Consider the following 21,183-nt stretch of genomic DNA (forward strand, 5'->3'; position numbering starts at 1 on the left):
CGTTAGTATTATAATAGACACCATTTATTGAGTTTAGTATGTTGACAGCCACTGTGCTGAGCTCTATAGACTTTCCCTCATTCAATCTACACAACAATGGAGGTACAGGCAATATTACCCTGTTTCATAGGGGAAGAAGCTCAGACTTACGTATTCCCCAACAACATCAAAACAGTGGTTTCTTTCTTCAGACCACAATGCTTAGCTACCATGCTTTATTGCCTCTTGTGGAAATATCTTCAGTAGACTTAATTACCAGGTATGGGACTGGGAGATACTACTGATTTCACCAATTATTCAAAACCATTTATAATACTCAAGTCTATTAAAACTTCATTATCTAGAATTAAAGCAGCATATTTTATCCTAACAGTCCTATTTTTTATTTTTTAATTTTCTATTTAAATATTTTTAAGACTATATTTCAATCACATAGGCGATTAAGCAGGTATATATAAGTGATGCTTCTACTAGGTGGGCTTATAAAAAGCAAAATATGAAGAGTGAAAAGGAAGTATTTTTTACTGTCTAAGAAGCAGAATTAAGAAGCTGTATAGGCAGAGGCATTGTCTCTTAAATCTAATTGAATTATGACAACAAATAAAAAGTATTAATAAATGCAATCTCACAGCTACTATTAATTGTTAGAATATTTCAGATGCATGTGTTCAATTTTACTTCTGGAAATAAAATTTAGATAACTTAATATTTGTTTATTACAAGCTTTATTTGAGTTATAGAAAACAATATACTTTTATTTGTAATTTAATGATGCAAATTGTTATGCAATCAAATAGTTTACAGTAATTCCTTTTATATTTCATCATATCCTTTTATACAGTATATATAGGTAAGGAATAAAGCTAATCGTTTAAGAGGTTTAATAATTTTTCTTAAAAAAAATTTCCTTCAGTGTGTTTCTAGGTATAAAGCTCATAATTGCCAAAATACGTATATTAAGTGCACGAACCCAAGTCATTAAATAAAACAAAGGTCACATTTATAAAAAGAGAAAAAAAAGTGCTAAAGAAGACGGTGCACAAAAAACATGCACTTAATACATACGTTCCAAAAGGACATAAACTGTAGTTTTAGGCACTGCCATCTCTTCAAATTTTCTGTACCAACAATATCTAACAGGACTTTTGATGTCCAGATGCTACTGTAGAAAGATGACCAAGGCAATCACGTGCAGAAAGCTTGTGTGTAATGCAGAGAAAATAAAGATAGCATTTGGAAGTAAAGGCTTGCAATGATAGTTGTATGATACCTGAAAGGCTTGGAGTGTCCTGTTATTAAAAAGTTAAAGTCTAATAATGCCACTGGAGTCATATGAATGATACTTGATGTACAGAAGTCACCTTTAAAATGATTTACAATTTGTAAATAGGCAGACATTTTTGTGGTGTTACATTGACAGTGTGGCTTCTGTAACAAGTAGCTGATTAACCGTGAGAGCCAATTATTTCTCCTAAACCCTAGTATAAAATGGACACATTGTAAATATGGAATGTTTAACATAGATATTAGACTTCAAAAATGACAATATTCAAAAATCCCCCAAGTTTTAATCATATTGCATAGCTGAAAATTCATATATGTATAAAAGTGTTCTGTTCATTCAAGCAGAATTTTGATCCAATCTCCTTCAATTTCCTTCTTTCATACTGTAGAGTGGATCCACAAGTTTATTGTGCACATGCATTAAACCTTAAAGAAAAAAAGCACATTTCTAGCTTTATTTCTAATTTGAACTGTATCTCATTTACTTTAGAAAAAGAAAGATTTAATAAAATACAATGTATATTAGCTACCACCTAATACAAAATAGTTGTATTGGAAATATGCAAACAAAAATGTTTCAGACTGTTTAGTTTTCCCTTCTCCAGAGGATCTTCTTGACCAGGCATCAAACCTGGGTCTCCCATATTGTAGGCAGATTCTTTACCGTCTGAGACATCAGGGAAGCCCCCAGTACAAAATGGTTGTATTTATTGGAAAGATGCAAATAGAAATGTTTTGGAATGTTTAAACTACCTAGCAAGTATCAATTTATGGTTATGAAGTCGTAGATCTAGAATGGGGTATAGGTTCTTTGTAAGTAACCAAAAGTAAGAGCAGTTTTGGCTTTAGAATTTCAGTACGATAAAATAAAAGATTTGAATACTAATTACATCTAAAGTCTATTGAGTTTGACTCTCTGAGAAGCTTAGAGTCAAACTCTAGTCACACTCTACTGAGGAGCTCAGAACTGTTGTTACTTTAGTTCTCCAATGTATTACCCTATTCACTCATCTGGCAAATTATTTTTCACTTTTTTACATGGGTGTTTACAATAGGGGTTGATGACAAGTCACTCAGACAAATTTACTAAAACAATAACCTACATTAAATACTAATTTCCAAGTAAATTTAAATTTCATCTTATAATTGGCATGCTTGTAAACTCTCCTTAATTATTAAAGCTTCTTGGGGAAATCTTCCAGTTACTCATGTCTTTGGGGAAATAAATGGTCCCAATTAATCAACTAAAGATTTTATTTGGAGGTCAGAGAAATCAGTTAAATTTACCACGCTGTTAAGAACACGGAGACTGGGAAAAGGGACTAACGTGGTTTTCTTAAGAAATGGAATTACTAGATTGAGGACACAGGGTACTTGCTAGTAAGGAAGTATTCATTATCAAAAGACTGCAGAATCACTCTAAAATTCAAACTGTGAAGACCCATTTTTAAGAGCTAAGTAAAGGGACATGTAAAGAACACTAAAGTCCTACTACATGTAGTAGGAGAAAAACCAGGAGTGGAACAGTCCTGAGAGAAATATTCACTAGTGCAGTTGAAAGAATGTTAATTACTCAACAGCTTACTTCAGTGTCTCATGAGCACCTCAAACTTGTTGACAAAGTCCAGATCCATTTTCCCCTTCTATACCATTTCTTTAAAAATATTAGTATATGGTATCATCTATCCTTTGCTGAGCTGCTAACACCAGACAACTGAAATTCACTGGTGATGTTTTTTCTTTTAAACTCAGGAGCAAGACTGGTTGACATTCCTTTCAAAATACATTGCAAAGTAGCTATATTTCTTCATCTCCATAGCTGGTTGAAGCCACTTTCCTCTCTAATCTTACTACCAGCTCAACACCTATTTGCATAATTTTCCCTTGTCTAATTAAAGGAAAAAAAAAAAACTAGATTATACCATTCCCCTACTTAAAATTCTCTTATTGCTATGGTCACTTAGAAAATAATTTAGATTTTAATCTATTTGTTTATCCTTCTGATCTCATGTCCTTCCACTTTCCCCCTTTTATGTCACTCTCAACCCTGGCTTTGTTGCTATTACCTCAGAAAGGCTAAGCTTGGTCACAGTGCCTGGTCTTTATGTTTGCTGTCTCATTTAACTGGGAATGCTCTTCTCCCTGAGCAAAGCATGATTTTTCTCCTGTAGACTTACTGGGTTTCAGCCTAAATGTCACCTTATAATGAACTACTATTTCACTTTCTTTAGAACAATATGCACTCTCAGAAAATAAACAGGTTCAGGACCTTAAATTTACTACTCTAAATTCTGGGTCTATAAAGATCATGATACACAATGGAAGCTCAGTAAACATTTACTTTAAAAAATCTGTGAAGGTTCAGTGAGATGGCTTCTGGGAAGCTTTTTTTTTTTATATAAACAAAATGAATTTAGAATATATATTGTTAAAAAGGAGAAAGGGAGAGAGTGGAGACCAAGATTCTATAACTCAAGGTCCTTAAGACTGAAAAGAATCAAGAGCAGTGGCAGAATGGCTAGACATTGAAGGATGCTTAATCATTAACGATAAATTTAGAATCTTGGAGGTGAGACTGGAGGGACTGAAGTTAAAGTGTTCCACGCAGCTGGAGAGAGAGAAGGGTCAGAAGGTTAAAGTGAGTAATGGGAACAGCTGGAAGACAGCAAAGCAAGGAGCACAATTAACCCAAGAAATGAAAGAATTATGTATAAAAAGAACTAAACTAAGCATAAAGGCACTTGATAGGTTCTGCCTCCACCTCAGGAATATGACAGATATTTAGCTATCTGGCCTTATATATAAAATGAAGTAACCTCTGCTCAAAAGTTCAAAATAGAAAGCAAGGTACTTAGCATAGCGCATAAAAGGCTTATAATGATGTTTGGTTTCTATGTCTTAGATAATGTAATCTCTAAATACTTGAATATAGTTTCTATAGTGACAGTTCCATAAGTTATTTAGCCTTCCCTTCCACGCTTACCAGTGCTTTGAAGATAAAAAAGCCTATAATAAAATCCATGAGAATGTGGACAAACCAACAAATACTTCATTCATTCAACTGTTTCATGCAAACTATCTCTGAAGCTAGATTTTAAATTACTTATTTATTGGCATGTGTTATTTGCTCAAAAAATGTTAATACATAAGAATATTTTTCTCAGGGCTAGTAACTCCTCTCCTCCAATATTCTTTTAAAAGGCCACTGACATGTGAGCCCTCATTTGCCTTTTCACTAAATTTTTAAAGTTTAAGTGAGCCCCATTTTAGCTTGTACTTTCAAAACAATATACTTTGTTTTCTATTCTATTAAGAGGAACTTTCTCTGCTACTGTGTTAGTTCATCCTTGCACCTGTGCTGTTGATTATGCCATTTTCTTGAAAACTAAATGCTAGGCATCTTCAACAGCTCTCAGTCCCATCAGCTCAATTAAAGTTTTCTTCAAGTACTATATAAATATAAAAATCTCCTCCTTAATGTACCTTGGATTTCACAGTGATTTACATAATTTAGGTCTTAAACTCAAGTGGTATCAGTGTCACATGTTTATCCATATACCTGCCCAACTTCCTAGAATTTACCAAGTGTCTCCAATGTACTAGGTATCCTTTGAGATGCTGAACTAATGCAGTGAACCAAAACTAAAGTCCCTACCTTTATGGAGCTACATTTTATAGATATTTTCTCAAATCACTTAATGAGCCAGTTTTTATGAAGAATGCCAACTACCTTCAGGCAGGGAAACTTATACTTCTTTTGAGTAATACCACAGGAGACAATATATTTGAAGGCACTGTAACTCATGTTTCCTGGCTGATGACATTAACTGGAAAATAAAATTTACATTTCCTAAAAATGAACATTAAAGGGTAATTTTTTATACTGCAAAAGTTATCTGCTCATGAAAAAAATTTACCAGATAATTATGACTAAATAGAACCAATCTTATTTAAAACAAGATTTAACTGAAAAGTTTACAAACAGTATGTAAAAAGCAGCAAAGTGGAGACTAGAGAGACCTGAGAGGAGACAACAGAGACAATGGTAATCTCAACCATGTAGTTTAGAAGATACATGTCTTCTAGAGTATCAGCTCTAAGAGGATCGTCCTACTTGATATAATTCACCTACCATCTGCTTAAAGCTTTGACCATGGTAAGAATACATCAGAGCTTAAAAACGCACAATTTAAAACATCAGGATAAACATTACAAAGCCAAGTCATTCATAGTTTTTTTTTTTTTTAAAACTAAACACTAAGATAAAGCAACTTGTACATAAGATGACTTGTACATTAGATAAAGCAACTTCCTATACAAGAATGTGATAAAAAATAATTGCCACTTAAATCATAAATAGAAATAAGTAAATTCTAATGAGAGAATGATGAAAATGTATAGACTTCTGACATGTTGCCTGAAGAAGAAAAGCTAAATATAGATTTTATGGTTTGGTTCAATCTGAACTCATTCAAGGTCTATCAAGCTATTGGAGTAGGGCTTAAAAAGGATAAAACAAAACAAAATGTTCACCATGATGATAGTGTCTTGAAAATATATTACTTCAAGGACATAACACATAGGTTTTATTAAAAAAAAAAAAAACTGGAATAAAATTATTAAAATGCTTTCCTGTGATCTATTTATATCTTTCAAAAGATATACTGAAATAAACTTCCATTTGCTAATGAATTTTATTGTTTTAGATGTAGTTAAGATTTCTTTAGGAGCTAATAATTAGAACCCTTTAAGATTCCTATTGATACTTTTAAAGGGATGGTAGAAGAAAGAATAGTGGTATGAATGGTATTTGAAGAATTAAAGATAACTATGCGATTCATTTCCTCCAGTATATCTAGCAATAATCTAATAATGAGGACATGACAAATATATAAAATTACATTTATAACGTATAAATTTATGAAGTCAACCATTCTACCTTGTATCAAAATTCCTTACTGTAAAATGAGGTCTATATATAGCCCAGAACAAGATCTCAAATCTATTTTTCTCCATATTGAAGGAAGTATCCTGACAGAGGCTGATGTCCTGAATCTCTTCAGAAATATGTTCAGCTTCATAATTTGTAAGTGACTTAACATCCCTACTAAGCCTGTTAATTCACCTATAAGTGGGATTATAAGAGTAGCCATGTCATAGAATTTTGAGAATTAAGTAAATCAGTAAGTATATTATGTTTAAAATAGCACCTGGTAATATAAGTATTGGCTGTTGTTATTTTCTGATAAAAACCAGACCGATCAGACAAGGGGGGTTTATCTGGGAATTACTCGTGCTAGTAAATGGCAATGTTAAATGAATCTCCTCTAAACTGGCATTAAAGTAGGTGGATATTGAAGACTGCTTCTGTTAACTTTGTCAAGGAATCTAATAATTGTGATGAAACCTGGACTACATGGAAATACATGGGTAAAATGCCATCAAGAGCTCTATCTTATTCATAACCCATAACTGAGCTATTCTCTGTTTTTATCTGTCAAATTACTAATTACAATTTTCAGTTTAGTTTGGTATATTTGTGACTTGGTAAAAAGCTGGTAATTTAACTGATAAAAATATAAATGACTAAAAGTAATCTAAGGTTTAACAGTAAAGGAAACATTTAAGTAAACTACTATATAGCCATTAAAAATACTTCTGAAGAACATTTAGTAAAACAAGAAAATTCTCACAACAGGTTAAGTGCAAATACAAAGCTCTATATCTATGATCAAAATTTGAGACTATTTTCCCTGTTTACCAAACTTCATTTGTATTACAGTCAAGATTTTTTGACATTCACACACTCGCATGAACCATGAGTTACTGATTTCCTTTAAATTGAATTTTCAAGTTATTACTATATTTCATGAATATGAGATGCTGAAAAAGTATAAGACATGCTATTATTTTATGTACAACTAAGGAAAACTTGCTCCCAGATAAACTATATGAAGTCAACTTTAAACATCCCAATTTCAAATTAGATAAATGTGAAAAAAGCAGTATCTTAAAGCTAATAAAATACAGTAACCTCTTTAACCTTGTCAAAGCAATGATATCCATGAAATACAAGTTTGGTTGGTTCAGTATATATTTTTTCTAATATATATTAAACACCTAGTTATTAGAGTAAAAAGATTAAAAATATATTTTCATTCATATAATATCACCAGTATACTTACTACATACTTTGTGAATTATTGACCTATATATATGACTAATTACATCATATTCAGTCACATTAAGTTTTAATTGTTATCTACAGTGGAACATTCGCCCAATCTACTTTTGAAACTTCAATGCTCACCTTTAAAGTATTTCACAGTTTTAACTCTTAATTCTAAAGTAGCATCTTCATCACATACAAAAATAGTTCGGGGATGCTGCTGGAAAGCTGAAACAGTCCACATGTGATTGACTCCTTCTTCTATTGCTTTGTAGAGAGCAAATGCCTTGTGTGCGCCTGTAATGAGGATCATTACCTGAAAAACCATGAACAATTCTTAAAACACGTTCAAATGACTAAGAAGCTCTATTTTTTAAAACAGAGAATTTAGCACCAATATTTTTCTGAGGATTGAAATAAAAATAAATAGCTCCATATTTCTTCATAGTCCAAGATTATTTCTACTCTTTAAGGTAATAGGCAAGCACAAAGTAAACAAAGTAAAATGGTATCTTGTAATGGAGTATTACTAAATATACCATAATGCCTATGATATTTAACACATATAATAATGATGTGCAGAAGAAACCTGGGAGAATAAAGAAAAAGAAACAGGCTGTTTTGTAAAAGCAGAGTTACATAAATTACATAACCAGGAACGATTTACCAAATTGCTCTAGTCCAGATAAGTAATAGATATTACTTTGGAAAAGCAAAGGACTCTAAAACAATAGATATTTTAAAAGTAATCTAGAGTCTGAAGACTGTTCACTGAATAGGTTCTATATAAAGCTATTTTGGAACAAAACTAGATTTAAAGAAGGATTCAGAATCTACTTAAATATAGGAACTATCCTTTTTTTCTCTTAAGACTCATATGTGTTACATAATTGAGACCCATCCTTAGGTACAGAAAACCCAAGCTCTTGGTCCCAAATCCCTAATAGCCTATGAGATAGTTCAAAGAACATGTGCAAAAGTGATTAAGTGTACAGATGTCTGAAAGAATCATTTAACATTTTTAGCAGTAACTCAATCCTATTTTACAAGTTAAAAGTTTATGAAATAAACCTTTAAACATTTTTTCTCTTTACAATTGTTAACTAAAAAATGAATGTTAAGGTGGTTATAATTCTAAAATATCTATAACAACGTAAAAATTCTATATTTCATATTTTATTGCCAGAACTTCTAAAACATGGAGGAAATTAAAGATTAATAAACCAGATATTATTGTATTTCTTTTATCAAGATTCACTACTTTTCATTTTGGAGCTATATCTTGAAAAATATCAAAGCCCAAAAATGCATTTAAAATGCATATGAATTTCTACTGTTTTTTTTTTTTTTCAGTAATTCAATAATTTATTCCTCTAAAAAAGTGTGTAAAAGTATATAGCTCTCATTCACAAGGTATATATGAATGACATTTAAAATGGAGGCTTTTTAGTATTGTTTCTTTTATCAAAGTCTTTTAGTGTACTGTACCAGCGCTATACTGTAGTTTTTTTAAATGAACTTCACATATTTTTGTATTCTTTCAAATTGTTTGCTATATATAAAAGAAGCTCACTGCAAAATGCTTGAAGGAAAAAGGAAACAAAAGAAATTCAGAACTTCCCAGAAATGTACAGCCTTTACATTTAAAAAAGGTTCTGAAATATACATACAAGCATGCTGGACAAACCCACCCCTCTCCCCTCCCCATGTCCCCTCTTTAGTTCAAACCAAGGTAAGAGTTCTGATTTCTGCAGAATTTCCAAAATTAAAAATAAAAAAAATAAAATAAAGTAAGTTCTCACTCTGTAGCAAATCCAGGGCTTGTACATTTCAGATTAATTCAGTAAAAAACTCACAAGTAAAATAATGCATATTTAAGGGAAATATTATACAGACTTTTTCACACAGAAGTACATAATAAGATTTTTTAAAAATCTATTGCCATTCATTTATTTTTGCACAAAAACGTATAAATATGTCACCAGCTTTTTCTTAACTTAAAAAACTTAAATAAAAGACACCAGATGAAAACTACCCTTTGCTGCCTTTTTTTTTTTTTAAGTTTTTGTAGGGGTTTTTTAGTTTTTTGTGTTTTTTTCTTTTTTTGCTGAGAATTGGGTTTCTAGGGAAGAAAAGCCCCTGCATTAAAAACAGCCCATTAAAAAAAAAAAAAAATTCAAAGTTCTGATGAATTCTGGGAAAAAAAGCAACCCCAAAGTGGTAAAAGATTACAAATATCTACTTTATTGATACTTCTTAAGTATAGAAATCTCAGTTCAGTGAAGAATTAGTATGCCTATAATTAAAGGCATTTTTAAATTAAAACCACCTATAATTAAAAGCACCTATGATTAAAAGCATTCTTTTAAACATTAAAAATGCTTGATATAATGTAAGCACAACACTGATTAGTGGCTTTATTAATTAGTTTTCCTTATTGGAAATTAAAGACACAGGAGTTAAAACAACAACAACAAAATATTCAAGTTCTTTGCCCTGTCTTCTATTCAGAATCTTTGGAATTAGAACCCAAGAATCAGGGTCCCTTAAGTGATTATTATGCAATCTGGCATAAATCCTTATACTAGCATTTGAAAAGTCTGTTTAAAGCAACTTTAACACCATTAAATGGGAATATGTAGTGATAATTGCATGATAGATATTTATTGAAATGGACATTATTTCATTTCAGGAGTTTTAAGACGATTTGGTGGTTTTAAAGTTAAACACTGAACATAGCACTTTCTATGAATCATCTAACTCCTCAAAACAGCAGCATAAGAATAAATACTATTCTTATTTTCCTATTTTATAGATAAACTGAGGCACAGATATTCAGTACCTTGCTGAAGGTCTTGGTAAGGCTACTATATAAACAAGAGGTCTGATTCCAGCAACCACATCCTTAACAACTACAATAAGACATATATAACCTTTAATTGAGAATTATGAAGACATATCTGGAGAATCAGGAATTGAAAAACATTGTTCTCATAATGTGATCTGATGTTACTAATGTGATCATTTCTACTCTATCTGTTCCACTATTTTCAAGGAATAAGAGAACAAGATTTAAGGAATAAATGTGAACAAGATTTAAGAGTAGCTCCTGTCTGAAACCAAGCCTTTAAGGATAAGCAGAAAAGGGGGCATTTCAGACAATTATGGGTGGTCAATAAAAAGCTAGAAATTTGGTAAGGCTGAACCATAGGGTAATGAATGGAAGTGGCTAAAAACTGACTGAAATTTGAATATGAGTCTTTTCATGCCCAACAAAGGGGCTGGATATCATCTTGTGATGAAGCAGCAGGGAATCAGAGACTCATTACATACACAAGTAATAACTAAATTATGTTTGTTTTTTTTTAAAAAATTGGGCTGTAATATAGAGAATGGGATAGGTAAAGGAGATAGGCATGAAGTTTAGAATGGGTTTGCAATAATCCTCAAAAATAAAAACTGATATAGACCAGAAATAAGGCAGTTCTGATGAGAGCTGGTCCCTTAATTTATCTCTAAGTTAAATGGTGGAATGTAGTGACTGATAAGATGTGAAGAAGCCTAAATGACAAAAGTTTCAAGCTCAGATAATTTTCATGGAGAGTGTTTCTATTCACCAAGGGAGGCAAAGACAATTTTGGTAGAAAGATGAATTTTGAACAATTAAAGGAGTCACTTGAAAATATGAATTCTGCAGCTTCAGAAAAAGAACTGGCTAAAGATTGGTAGTTATCACTGTATTGAGCACAGTTGATCTTTCTGGAATAGTACTAAACCTTCTGAGAAGAGTATTACAAAGTGAGACTGCTACTGATGTGTTAATTAAACAAACAAACAAAAACATGCACACAAAGAGGTCACTGAGAAGACTGCCCCAAAGTATGCATAATGAACATACAGTGCTAGGATGAGAACCCAAGGCAGATGGAGGACTGACTGGGAAACAATGGGTCAGAAAGGAAGAAGAATAGTAGTTTTATGACAGAAGAAATAGGAATAGATGATGAAAAAGAGGCCCAGTAGGATAAGACTTGTAAAAGGATGATGGTTTTAACAGTTAAGAAATCATTGGTGATGTCTCATATTCAGTAATCAACAAAATCAAAAGTGGATTTTTAAGTTTTAATGGTCATCACAAAAATAAATATTCAAATTATTATATATAACAATTTTAAAGATGCTACAACAGTTAAAAACAATTTTGTGCCTTTTCTTTTTGAAACATCAAGGCTGTATATTGTCACCCTGCTTATTTAACTTATATGCAGAGTACATCATGAGAAACGCTGGGCTGGAAGAAGCAAAAGCTGGAATCAAGATTACCAGGAGAAGTATCAATAACCTCAGATATGCAGATGACACCACCTTTATGGCAGAAAGTGAAGAGGAACTCAAGCCTCTTGATGAAAGTGAAAGTGGAGAGTGATAAAGTTGGCTTAAAGCTCAACATTCAGAAAATGAAGATCATGGCATTTGGCCCCATCACTTCATGGGAAATAGACAGGGAAACAGTGTCAGACTTTATTTTTTGGGGCTCCAAAATCACTGCAGATGGTGATTACAGCCATGAAATTAAAAGACGCTTACTCCTTGGAAGGAACGTTATGACCAACCTAGATAGCATATTCAAAAGCAGAGACATTACTTTGCCAACAAAGGTTTGTCTAGTCAAGGCTATGGTTTTTCCAGTGGTCATGTATGGATGTGAGAGTTGGACTGTGAAGAAGACTGAGTGCCGAAGAATTGATGCTTTTGAACTGTGGTGTTGGAGAAGACTCTTGAGAATCCCTTGGACTGCAAGGAGATCCAACCAGTCTATTCTGAAGGAGATCAGCCCTGGGATTTCTTTGGAAGGAATGATGCTAAAGCTGAAACTCCAGTATGTTGGGCACCTCATGCGAAGAGTTGACTCATTGGAAAAGACTCTGATGCTGGGAGGGATTGGGGCAGGAGGAGAAGGGGATGACAGAGGATGAGATGGCTGGATGGCATCACTGACTCGATGGACGTGAGTCTGGGTGAACTCTGGGAGTTGGTGATGGACAGGGAGGCCTGGCATGCTGTGATTCATGGGGTCACAAAGAGTCGGACACGACTGAGCAACTGAACTGAACTTTTTGAAATTACCTTAAAAATATAAGCATTATCTTAAATCTCAGTAAAAATCTATTTTAATACTTTGAGGGTAAATTTGGCTTTCGTCAAACAGCCAAAAGTTAGTAAAAATCAGATCTGATAGGGAGATAGCCAAGCTGTGGATAGAACCAACCTGTCTAAAATGAATTATGGGCAAAAATAACTCATTTAAACTGTTTCTAACAGTAACTGAATAATATATGTGACAGGCAATGTACTATGTTAGACATACATAACCCAATAACGCTTGGAGATTATAAATTAGTGAGGAAAAGATATTCAACAACTAAACACAAAAAACAATTATAAACTGCAAAAAGTGTTATAAAGAGAACAGTACAGTAAAACAGAGTAAAAGTAATTTTGATTATGAGGATTATGGTCAGAAGAGGGAGCTCTGAAAGCTGAAAAGTGGTGCTATTTTAGCTAAGCAAGGACTAGATAAAGTATAACATTTCACAATTAACATCAGTGTAAAGCCTCAAGGCAAGAAAGGAGTGAAAACTGAGGGCAGTGACCTCTGTGGTTCACGATCTAGTAGATAATTCCTAAGTCTTAAGAAATCTGTAATAACTTACAGGTGTCACTTCCAACATGTGCATGGAAGGTCCTCATTATCTGAGCTGCCCAAATGTGAAGATACTCATTGATGCACTGAAGACTTAATCTCCCAGTCAAACCTACTTTCCACTCAACAGAGGCATGCCCCACACATGGATCGAAATTTTACACGTACTTGCAGTTATTGGAAACATCATTGAAGAATAATTGACATCAGAGTTAAAACTACAAGCAGATGAAAATCTATACACATTAAGCCCATTAAAATTGAAGATAAGCAAATCATTAAGTATAATCGTGTGATACTTCTTTCAAAAGAATGTTATGAAAAATCCAGCGGCATTATTTACAATAGCCAAGACAACAAGAACAACCCAAGTGTGCATCAGCAGAGGGTCGGTGTAAGAAGATGTGGCTTGAGTGTATACACACACACACACAAATATTACTCAGCTATAAAAAAAAAATGAAATGGTGCCATTTGCAGTAACATGGATGAACCTAGAGAATATCGTACTAAGTGAAGTAAGTCATACAGAGAAAGACAAATACAGCACTCATATGTGGCACCTAAAAAATAATACAAGTGAATCTATATAAAACAGAAACAGATTCACAGACACAGAAAACAAATTTATGGCTACCAAAGGGAAAGGGGGATAAATTAGAAATATGAAATTAAAAGACACAAACTATGTAACAAGGACTTACTCTATGTAGAAATGATCTGAAAAAATATATATATATCCGAACTGAATCACTTTGCTATACACTGGAAACTAGTACAATATTGTAGGTCAACTATACTTCAATTAAAAAAAAAAGAATGATATAGGATAAAGCATTAAAGCCCTTAGGAAAATGATGAAGCCCTAGTTTTGTCAAAATTTTCTCTATAATCATGCTGGGAATAAATACTATGAAGTGAATGGCATCATGTAATTTTGTTGGAAAACCTGAACAAAAGAAAAAATCAAATGTCTGAAATAACTCTCTCTTCTAAGAATTAGTGTAAGAATTGCATTATAACTTAAATCTTGCTAAATGTAAGAATCTTTTCCTGTAACTTTGAGTTTTATATTTTAGAACTAAGATTGCTCTGAATTATTTTCAATTTATTTACTAGGAAAAAGGTCTTTTTCATAAACCAATTATTATTTTCACATGAAAAACTCCTACATTCTGAATGACAGTTCTGTTTACGTATTCAAGCCTAGATATATTTATATCAAGATCAGTTACTTATTCACCATACGTTGTCTATACTCTTTCCCTTGAACCTATCCAATCCTGCTGCCAGAAAGGGATGGAGTTTCGGGGTTTCCATATAATTTAACTACTTATAATCATGAGCTGACTATAATTTGGTCTGTTATTCTCAGGGCAGGAAATAAAAGATTAAAAACTAAAAAATATAAGAGTCTACTGTTCAGAACTCTTACCTTCTTAAACATACCAAATTTAGAACAGATCACGTCTTAGAGGGGTTCTTTATCCACTGGAAACCAACTAAGCTATGCTTCTACAGTCAAGAAGCACATGACACTAAATTACTTTCAGGCTCCAAAAGCAGTTTAATGTTAATTAGAACTGCATCTTTCCTGTAACAAGTCCTTTTATATAAAGTGTGATGTTAGGACATCAAATTGTGAAACAGGAAGAGGCAAGTGAAGCAGTACCTCAAAAGAGGTAGTGCCTAATTTTTAATTTCCAGCTCCAAAGACTTAATTTACTTGAATTCTAAATATGGCAATGAGCCTGACAGCAATTACTGAAAGCTAAACAACAATTTATATTGCAAATATGATTAAATCAAAACATCACTTATTTGACAACATAATTTCTCCAAAATCTACAAACATCAAAGGAAAAATATCAAAGAACATTTAATTCTTACTTCTCTAGCATCCATCACTGTCCCCACACCAACTGTTAGAGCCATAGTTGGCACTTTTGATAAATCTCCGTCAAAATATTTAGCATTTGCCAAAATGGTGTCCATTGCTAGAGTCTTTAATCTTGTCCTTGATACTAAACTGGATCCTGGCTCATTGAAAGCAATATGACCATCTGGACCAATTCCTTTCAAAAGAAATACATACATACACACATATACACATAAGTAAATAAGGTTTCTCACATAAATAAGTTTTCTCAAAGTTAAACGTGATTTTAAGACCAAAGAAATAGTCATAAACACACTTACCTTGTTTTATCTGACAGCTGAATTTCTAATGCTGCAGTAAGATATTTGTTCCTATATTTGATTCAACAAGTATTTCAATGTTTTCCATATGCTTAGCATTGAGCTAGCATGATTCTAATAGCAAAATTAAGTATCACTTTATATTAGAATAATACTTTATAGTGTGTAAAGCATTTTCACATGCATCATCTCAACATCAGACATATTTAACAATCTTGTAATACAGTCAGATTAGGCATATCTATTTACCTCATCTCCCCCACCTATTTTTTAAACTCAAAGGAAACTCTGATGCTCAAGGATAATATATGACTTGTTCAAGGTAATAATTTAGTAAATAACTAAGACTAAACTCAGTCTAAATCTTCTGATTCCTAACCTAGTAGTCTTTATAGTCACACTTTAACTTGCTTGCTTTTTAGTCTAGATAGGGCAATTAACTACAGGACCTCTCTATAGTACAGTTTATAAAATGTCTACATTGGACAAGTTATTATCTAAGGCAATAGTTTTCTTCAAACTTTTTTTGACTGTAACCTATAGCAAGAAATACATTTGACATTGCAATCTAGTACACATATAAATACAATTAAAATAAGAACTGCATGAAATAATACTTACTCTTACTAGGAGTCATTCAAGCTACTTTTGAATCCATTCCATTTACAAAAGGGAAATGCTGAATGTGACTGACCATACTGATTTCATAAGCTAATAATCTGTGACAACCACAATTTGAAAACACTACTTTGAGGAGATCTACTACCAGCTCTAATACTCAAGACTGTCTCTAAAATATAGGTAAGAATATGACGTTTCTTATTTGAAGGAAATTGGAGGTAAATCTTTTTATAAAATTAAGAATCTTTCTGTGTAGTTATTACTAAATCAAGTTTTACATACATGGACCCCACTTGCTAGTCAGATTTCTGGCAACTTCAATCAAAAAATAAACCCACAAGTTCTCTGGGTCAAAATATCTGTCATATTTATATTCTGCATATTTAATGACACACAACCCACTCCAGTGTTCTTGCCTGGAGAATCCCAAGGACAGCAGAGCCTGGTGAGCTGCTGTCTATGGGGTCGCACAGAGTCGGACACGACTGAAGTGACTTAGCAGCAGCAGCAGCAGGTATATCTTATTGATTCTTAACACATAATTCTAAAAACTTTTCCCCAGGCTACAACAAGGTAAAATATGACAAAGAGTAACCTGGTTTTGAAGGAAGAAAGAAATGAAAACCTTAGGAAGCAGGTATCAACTTATTTAGTCGCTAAGTCATGTCCAACTCTTTGCAACCCCATGGACTGCAACAAGCCAGGATCTTCTCTCTGTGGGATTTCCCAGGCAAGAATATTGGAGATGGTTGCCAATTCCTTCCCCAGGGGATCTTCCCAATCCAGGGATGGAACCCACATCTCCTGCATTGGAAGGCAGGTTTTTTACTACTGAACTACCAGGGAAGCCCAAGATACAAACTACCAAAGCACAATGCATACTAAGTTGCTTCAGTCATATCCGACTGTTTGCAAACCCACAGACTATAGCCTGCCAGGCTTCTCTGTCCATGGGATTCTCCAGGCAAGAATACTGGAGTGGTTTGCCATTTCCTCCTGCAGGGGATCTTTCCGACCCAGGGATCAAACCTGGGCCTCTTATGTCTCCTGCATTGGCAGGAAGGTGCTTTACCACTAGCACCAGCTGTGAAGCCGTTAATCTAGGGAAATCTTTAGTAATACAGGATTAACTTTTAATCTAGTACATAAAGCCCAGGCCTATATGTGGTTAATATGCATGCTTTGTTTCCACTATTAAGTATGTATGTGCTTGGGAATTTTAAACCATAGATATCTCTCTCTCTAGAGTTGTAAAACTGTTCTGCCTTTCCTCTTCAGTATAAATCTGCCCAGATACTTTTATTTATTTTTTTCTATAGAGGAAAGGATAGAAATAGGAAAACAAAGAGTTCCAGAAAAAAAAGGAAGTCCTCCAAGATCAATTCTAGTGGTCTCACTGGTGATTTGAGTCCTACAGAAGTGTACAGCAAAGCTGAAGTTAACCACAAAGGCTCATGATGGAGAGGAGTCAATACAGCCCCTTAATGACCATGAGTAATTACCAGAAATTGAACTTCTGGATATAAAACTGTATTTTTTAAATGTTCAGAATTTTTTATAAAGCTTTATCAAATTTTCTTTAAAATAATCATCAACTCTAAAAACCATGCTTAATTCTTATTCAGTCTTTGAGTCTATACTAAGGTATCAACACCCTTATGAAACATCCCTAAAACCTCTGAGTCCGAGTTGTGTGTCTTCCTTGTGTCTATAGTTCTGTGGGCTAGAAGGTAAACTTCATGAAAGTAAAGACTTTTTTTTCCACTACTATATCCTGATATTTAGAACACATGACACATAGAAGGCCCTCCATAAGTAACAGATGAATAAATGAAAGGAGGCTGGTATTCTTTGGTATGTTCAGTATAGTTTTTTCCTCCTCCTTCCCTTCTCTGATCCCCTTACAACAGGGCCTAGATCAATTATAACACCCTATATCTCATCTCTTTTAGGCAGAACTGTAGTGGTCTAGAGATAAGTACTTGTGCTAAGCTGAAACAATCAGAATTTCTCTCTAGAAATCTGAAATTTGACCAAGGGATGCAAAAAGAAAGAAGTCATCTAGAGCTGAGGCATCAAAATTTGATGATAGCACTGCAGGAGAGGCTCAGGTGAGTCCCTGCTTCAGTGATCTGAGGCTTATGGTTCTTGTTCTTCTAAAGACGTATTTTTTCAACTCTAGTATCAATTCTGTGAATTACTCCAGAATCATCCCAATAAACTCACTTTTGGTCCCATTAGCAGATTATAGTTACTTGCAAATCAAAGAATCTAATCATGTAACCAAAGTAGAGGGTTAAAATCTTCCCATCATCTTTTAATTTTACCTTTTAAGCACAAATTATCTTAAGATCATTTTAAAGTTAATAATGCATTTAGAATCTATTTATAGATTTCCATGTTTGTGTATTTTATTGTTGGATCAGAAATTGCACGATACACCTTATTCTTTCTCCCAACACTCTCTCATCAGAGGAATTTCTGGGAGTGTATTTCCTCCTTTCTCCTATCTGTAGAGGGACAGGAACTCTTGCTCCATTTCCTAGGAGTGAGCTATGGTGGTTACTCTGCAGCTCTTCTCTGGTCTTATTATTTCCAATTCAGAGGGGAGAAGTAGGCAACCCCATTCTAGCCTCAAGCCCAACCTGCCATCTCTAATTCAACTTTACCTTCAATAAGGCTGATATTTTGATCCCATTTGGCTCAGTTCTTAGTGTTTTTATTAACCAAACCCTGGAACAAAAGAAGGGTAAGTGGTAAGACCCAGATACCAAGCCTCATCTTGAAAATCCAATGATAACAACCTAGATCAACAAAGGCAAAGAATCAAATGAGATTCTTTCATGAGACACATCCAGTAATGGGGTATTCCAAACAGGGAAAAGTCCAAAGAACATGTAATAAGCCAACCCTTCATTCTCTACATACTATTATATGTCCCTTGGATGATAAACACAAACTGTCAGACCCTGGATTGGCCCATGACTACAGTGAAGGTGTTAATGGAAGAGGAAAGGAAATCTTAGATTTGGTTTTGTTTTTTTTGCAAGGGGAGAACTAGAGGAAGTTTAAGACAAAAATTGGTTAAAAAACAATATTAAGTCATTTTTAGTAATAAGAGTCATTAATAAACAATTATGATTATGTGCTATTAGTTTCAAAGGGAGAACTAAGGTGGGTTATTTGAGGAAATGCACCAAAAAATTTAGCTAAAAAGAAACAAGAAGTGACTTAAAGCTATGAGGAAAAAAGAAAGTTCTACTAGAAGTATCTGAAAAGCAAAACTAAACATTAAACATTACATTAAGCTAAAATATTTTCTGGAAAGTAGGCAAAGGGAAAAAATGGACTTAAAGAGTTCTTATCAAGTTTTTTCCCCCCAGTAAATTCTATTTCCTGGCATTAAGATGCCAAAGGATTTGTCACAAGAAGCCTTTTGTAAGATCAATGAATTAACAGGAAAAAATAAGCCCTCCATTAAAGTAAAAAAAATACTATTTATGTTATCCATGTAGTCATTTTTTAATACTGAAGTTTTAATAACTGCTGTATCATTTTGTATAATGGTATGAGTGAAAAGTCACTCAGTCATGTCTGACTCTTAGTGACCCCATGGACTATACAGTCCATGGAATTCTCCAGGCCAGAATACTGGCTGCTGCTAAGTCACTTCAGTCGTGTCCGACTCTGTGTGACCACATAGACGGCAGCCCACCAGGCTCCCCTGTCCCTGGGATTCTCCAGGCAAGAGCACTGGAGTGGGTTGCCATTTCCATCTCCAATGCATGAAAGTGAAAAGTGAAAGTGAAGTCGATCAGTCCTGTCGGACTCTTAGTGATCCCATAGACTGCAGCCTACCAGGCTCCTCCGTCCATGGGATTTTCCAGGCAACAGTACTGGAGTGGGGTGCCATTGCCTTTTCCAAGAATACTGGCGTGAGTAGCTGTTCTCTTCTCGTATAATGGTAAATGAGTGAAAATGCTTCTTAACATAACTAAGATGAACAAGTTAGGTATATTATTTTACCTTATTTTGGTATAGAGTTTATAAAATCTAAAGAATACATCAGTAGTGCACACAAACATTTCAAATGTACTGCCTTGCCTTGGTATTGGTAGGTTCAAATGATAATTATCCCAGAATTGAGCCATATGGACAAAACTAGAATGCAAATATTTTCCAGGAATACTGAAGTAATATTATTAAGTTTTATTTAAAACATAGATATTTTCTACTTTGAAAAGCAAGAGTCTAACTTGAATTCTTGCTCAAATAAAAACCATCCCCTATATTTAAGGCAGTAATTGATATTAGTTCTGCTTGGTAGATAACAATTTCCTCAATGAGAAAAACTTCATTCTTGCCAGATATCCTTAGAGGTAAATCAGTAAAACAGCAGGACATTCAATATGTTAAGAAAAAATTACTTTACAAACTATACCTCAGAGACAAAGAGTAGAGTAACACTTAATGGAATGCCAACTATATACCAAGCACTTCACTAGGCATTTTACACAGTATAAGATGGTTAATTCTTATCAATTTTGAAATGGTTAATATTAATCCTATTTTACAAAGGATGAATTATACTTAATTAGTATACTGAACTAATTTACTGAAGTCAATAAATTTCCCAAGATCTTACAGATAAGTAGGTGGCCAAAACTGGATGCTAGTTTTTGTCTAACTATAAAATCCAATTTTCCTCAAAGGCAACCAAACACCCCAAAAATACTTGACCACCTACCTCAACCATAAGTTAACCAGGTCTAATTCATAAAATTTTGAGCATCTTCTAATAAATCATAAGACATATCTAGATCTAACAGATATGTCTACCTCTAGATATCCAGTGTTAATTTAGAGCTTTTAGTATGTCTAGGTGAATACTAAAGAATCTGGCAAAAAAAATTTTTGGTTTGTTTACATGATGTTGTACTATTCAGATGCTGCACTGTGATGACAGAAAATCATACCGTCATTACAAAGGTACAGACTCTTTCACCTCTCTTCAATGGTAGATCAGGAAGACACAATACACACACACATATGTATACGTGGGTGTGTGCGCACACGTGTACATAGACATTTTAAGTGGAACTTTAATTATACATTTATTTAGATCTTATTAAGACAATTATAAAGCTCAATTCATACTAGCTAAAGGCTGATGATAAACAAAATCTGACATTCTTGACACGATTCT

At 33.6% G+C, this 21,183-nt stretch overlaps 1 protein-coding gene across 3 annotated transcripts in view; it reads right to left on the reverse strand.

Annotated features, from left to right (window-relative positions):
- Window positions 1-6: 6 nt before the first annotated feature.
- The window catches only part of GNPDA2 (glucosamine-6-phosphate deaminase 2), a 31,147-nt gene continuing 9,970 nt past the window's right edge, over window positions 7-21,183 (reverse strand). For all 3 annotated transcript variants that reach the window (XM_019962684.2, XM_019962683.2, XM_070791381.1), the window contains 3 exons: window positions 15,048-15,232; window positions 7,595-7,769; window positions 7-1,710 (listed from right to left, as the gene is read on the reverse strand). In XM_019962684.2, coding sequence (XP_019818243.2) covers window positions 1,649-1,710; window positions 7,595-7,769; window positions 15,048-15,232 — 422 coding nt within the window. In that variant the 3' untranslated portion in view covers window positions 7-1,648. The remainder of the gene's footprint in view (window positions 1,711-7,594; window positions 7,770-15,047; window positions 15,233-21,183) is intronic.

Source organism: Bos indicus, chromosome 6, assembly GCF_029378745.1.
Source record: "Bos indicus isolate NIAB-ARS_2022 breed Sahiwal x Tharparkar chromosome 6, NIAB-ARS_B.indTharparkar_mat_pri_1.0, whole genome shotgun sequence".
Lineage (NCBI taxonomy): Eukaryota > Metazoa > Chordata > Mammalia > Artiodactyla > Bovidae > Bos > Bos indicus.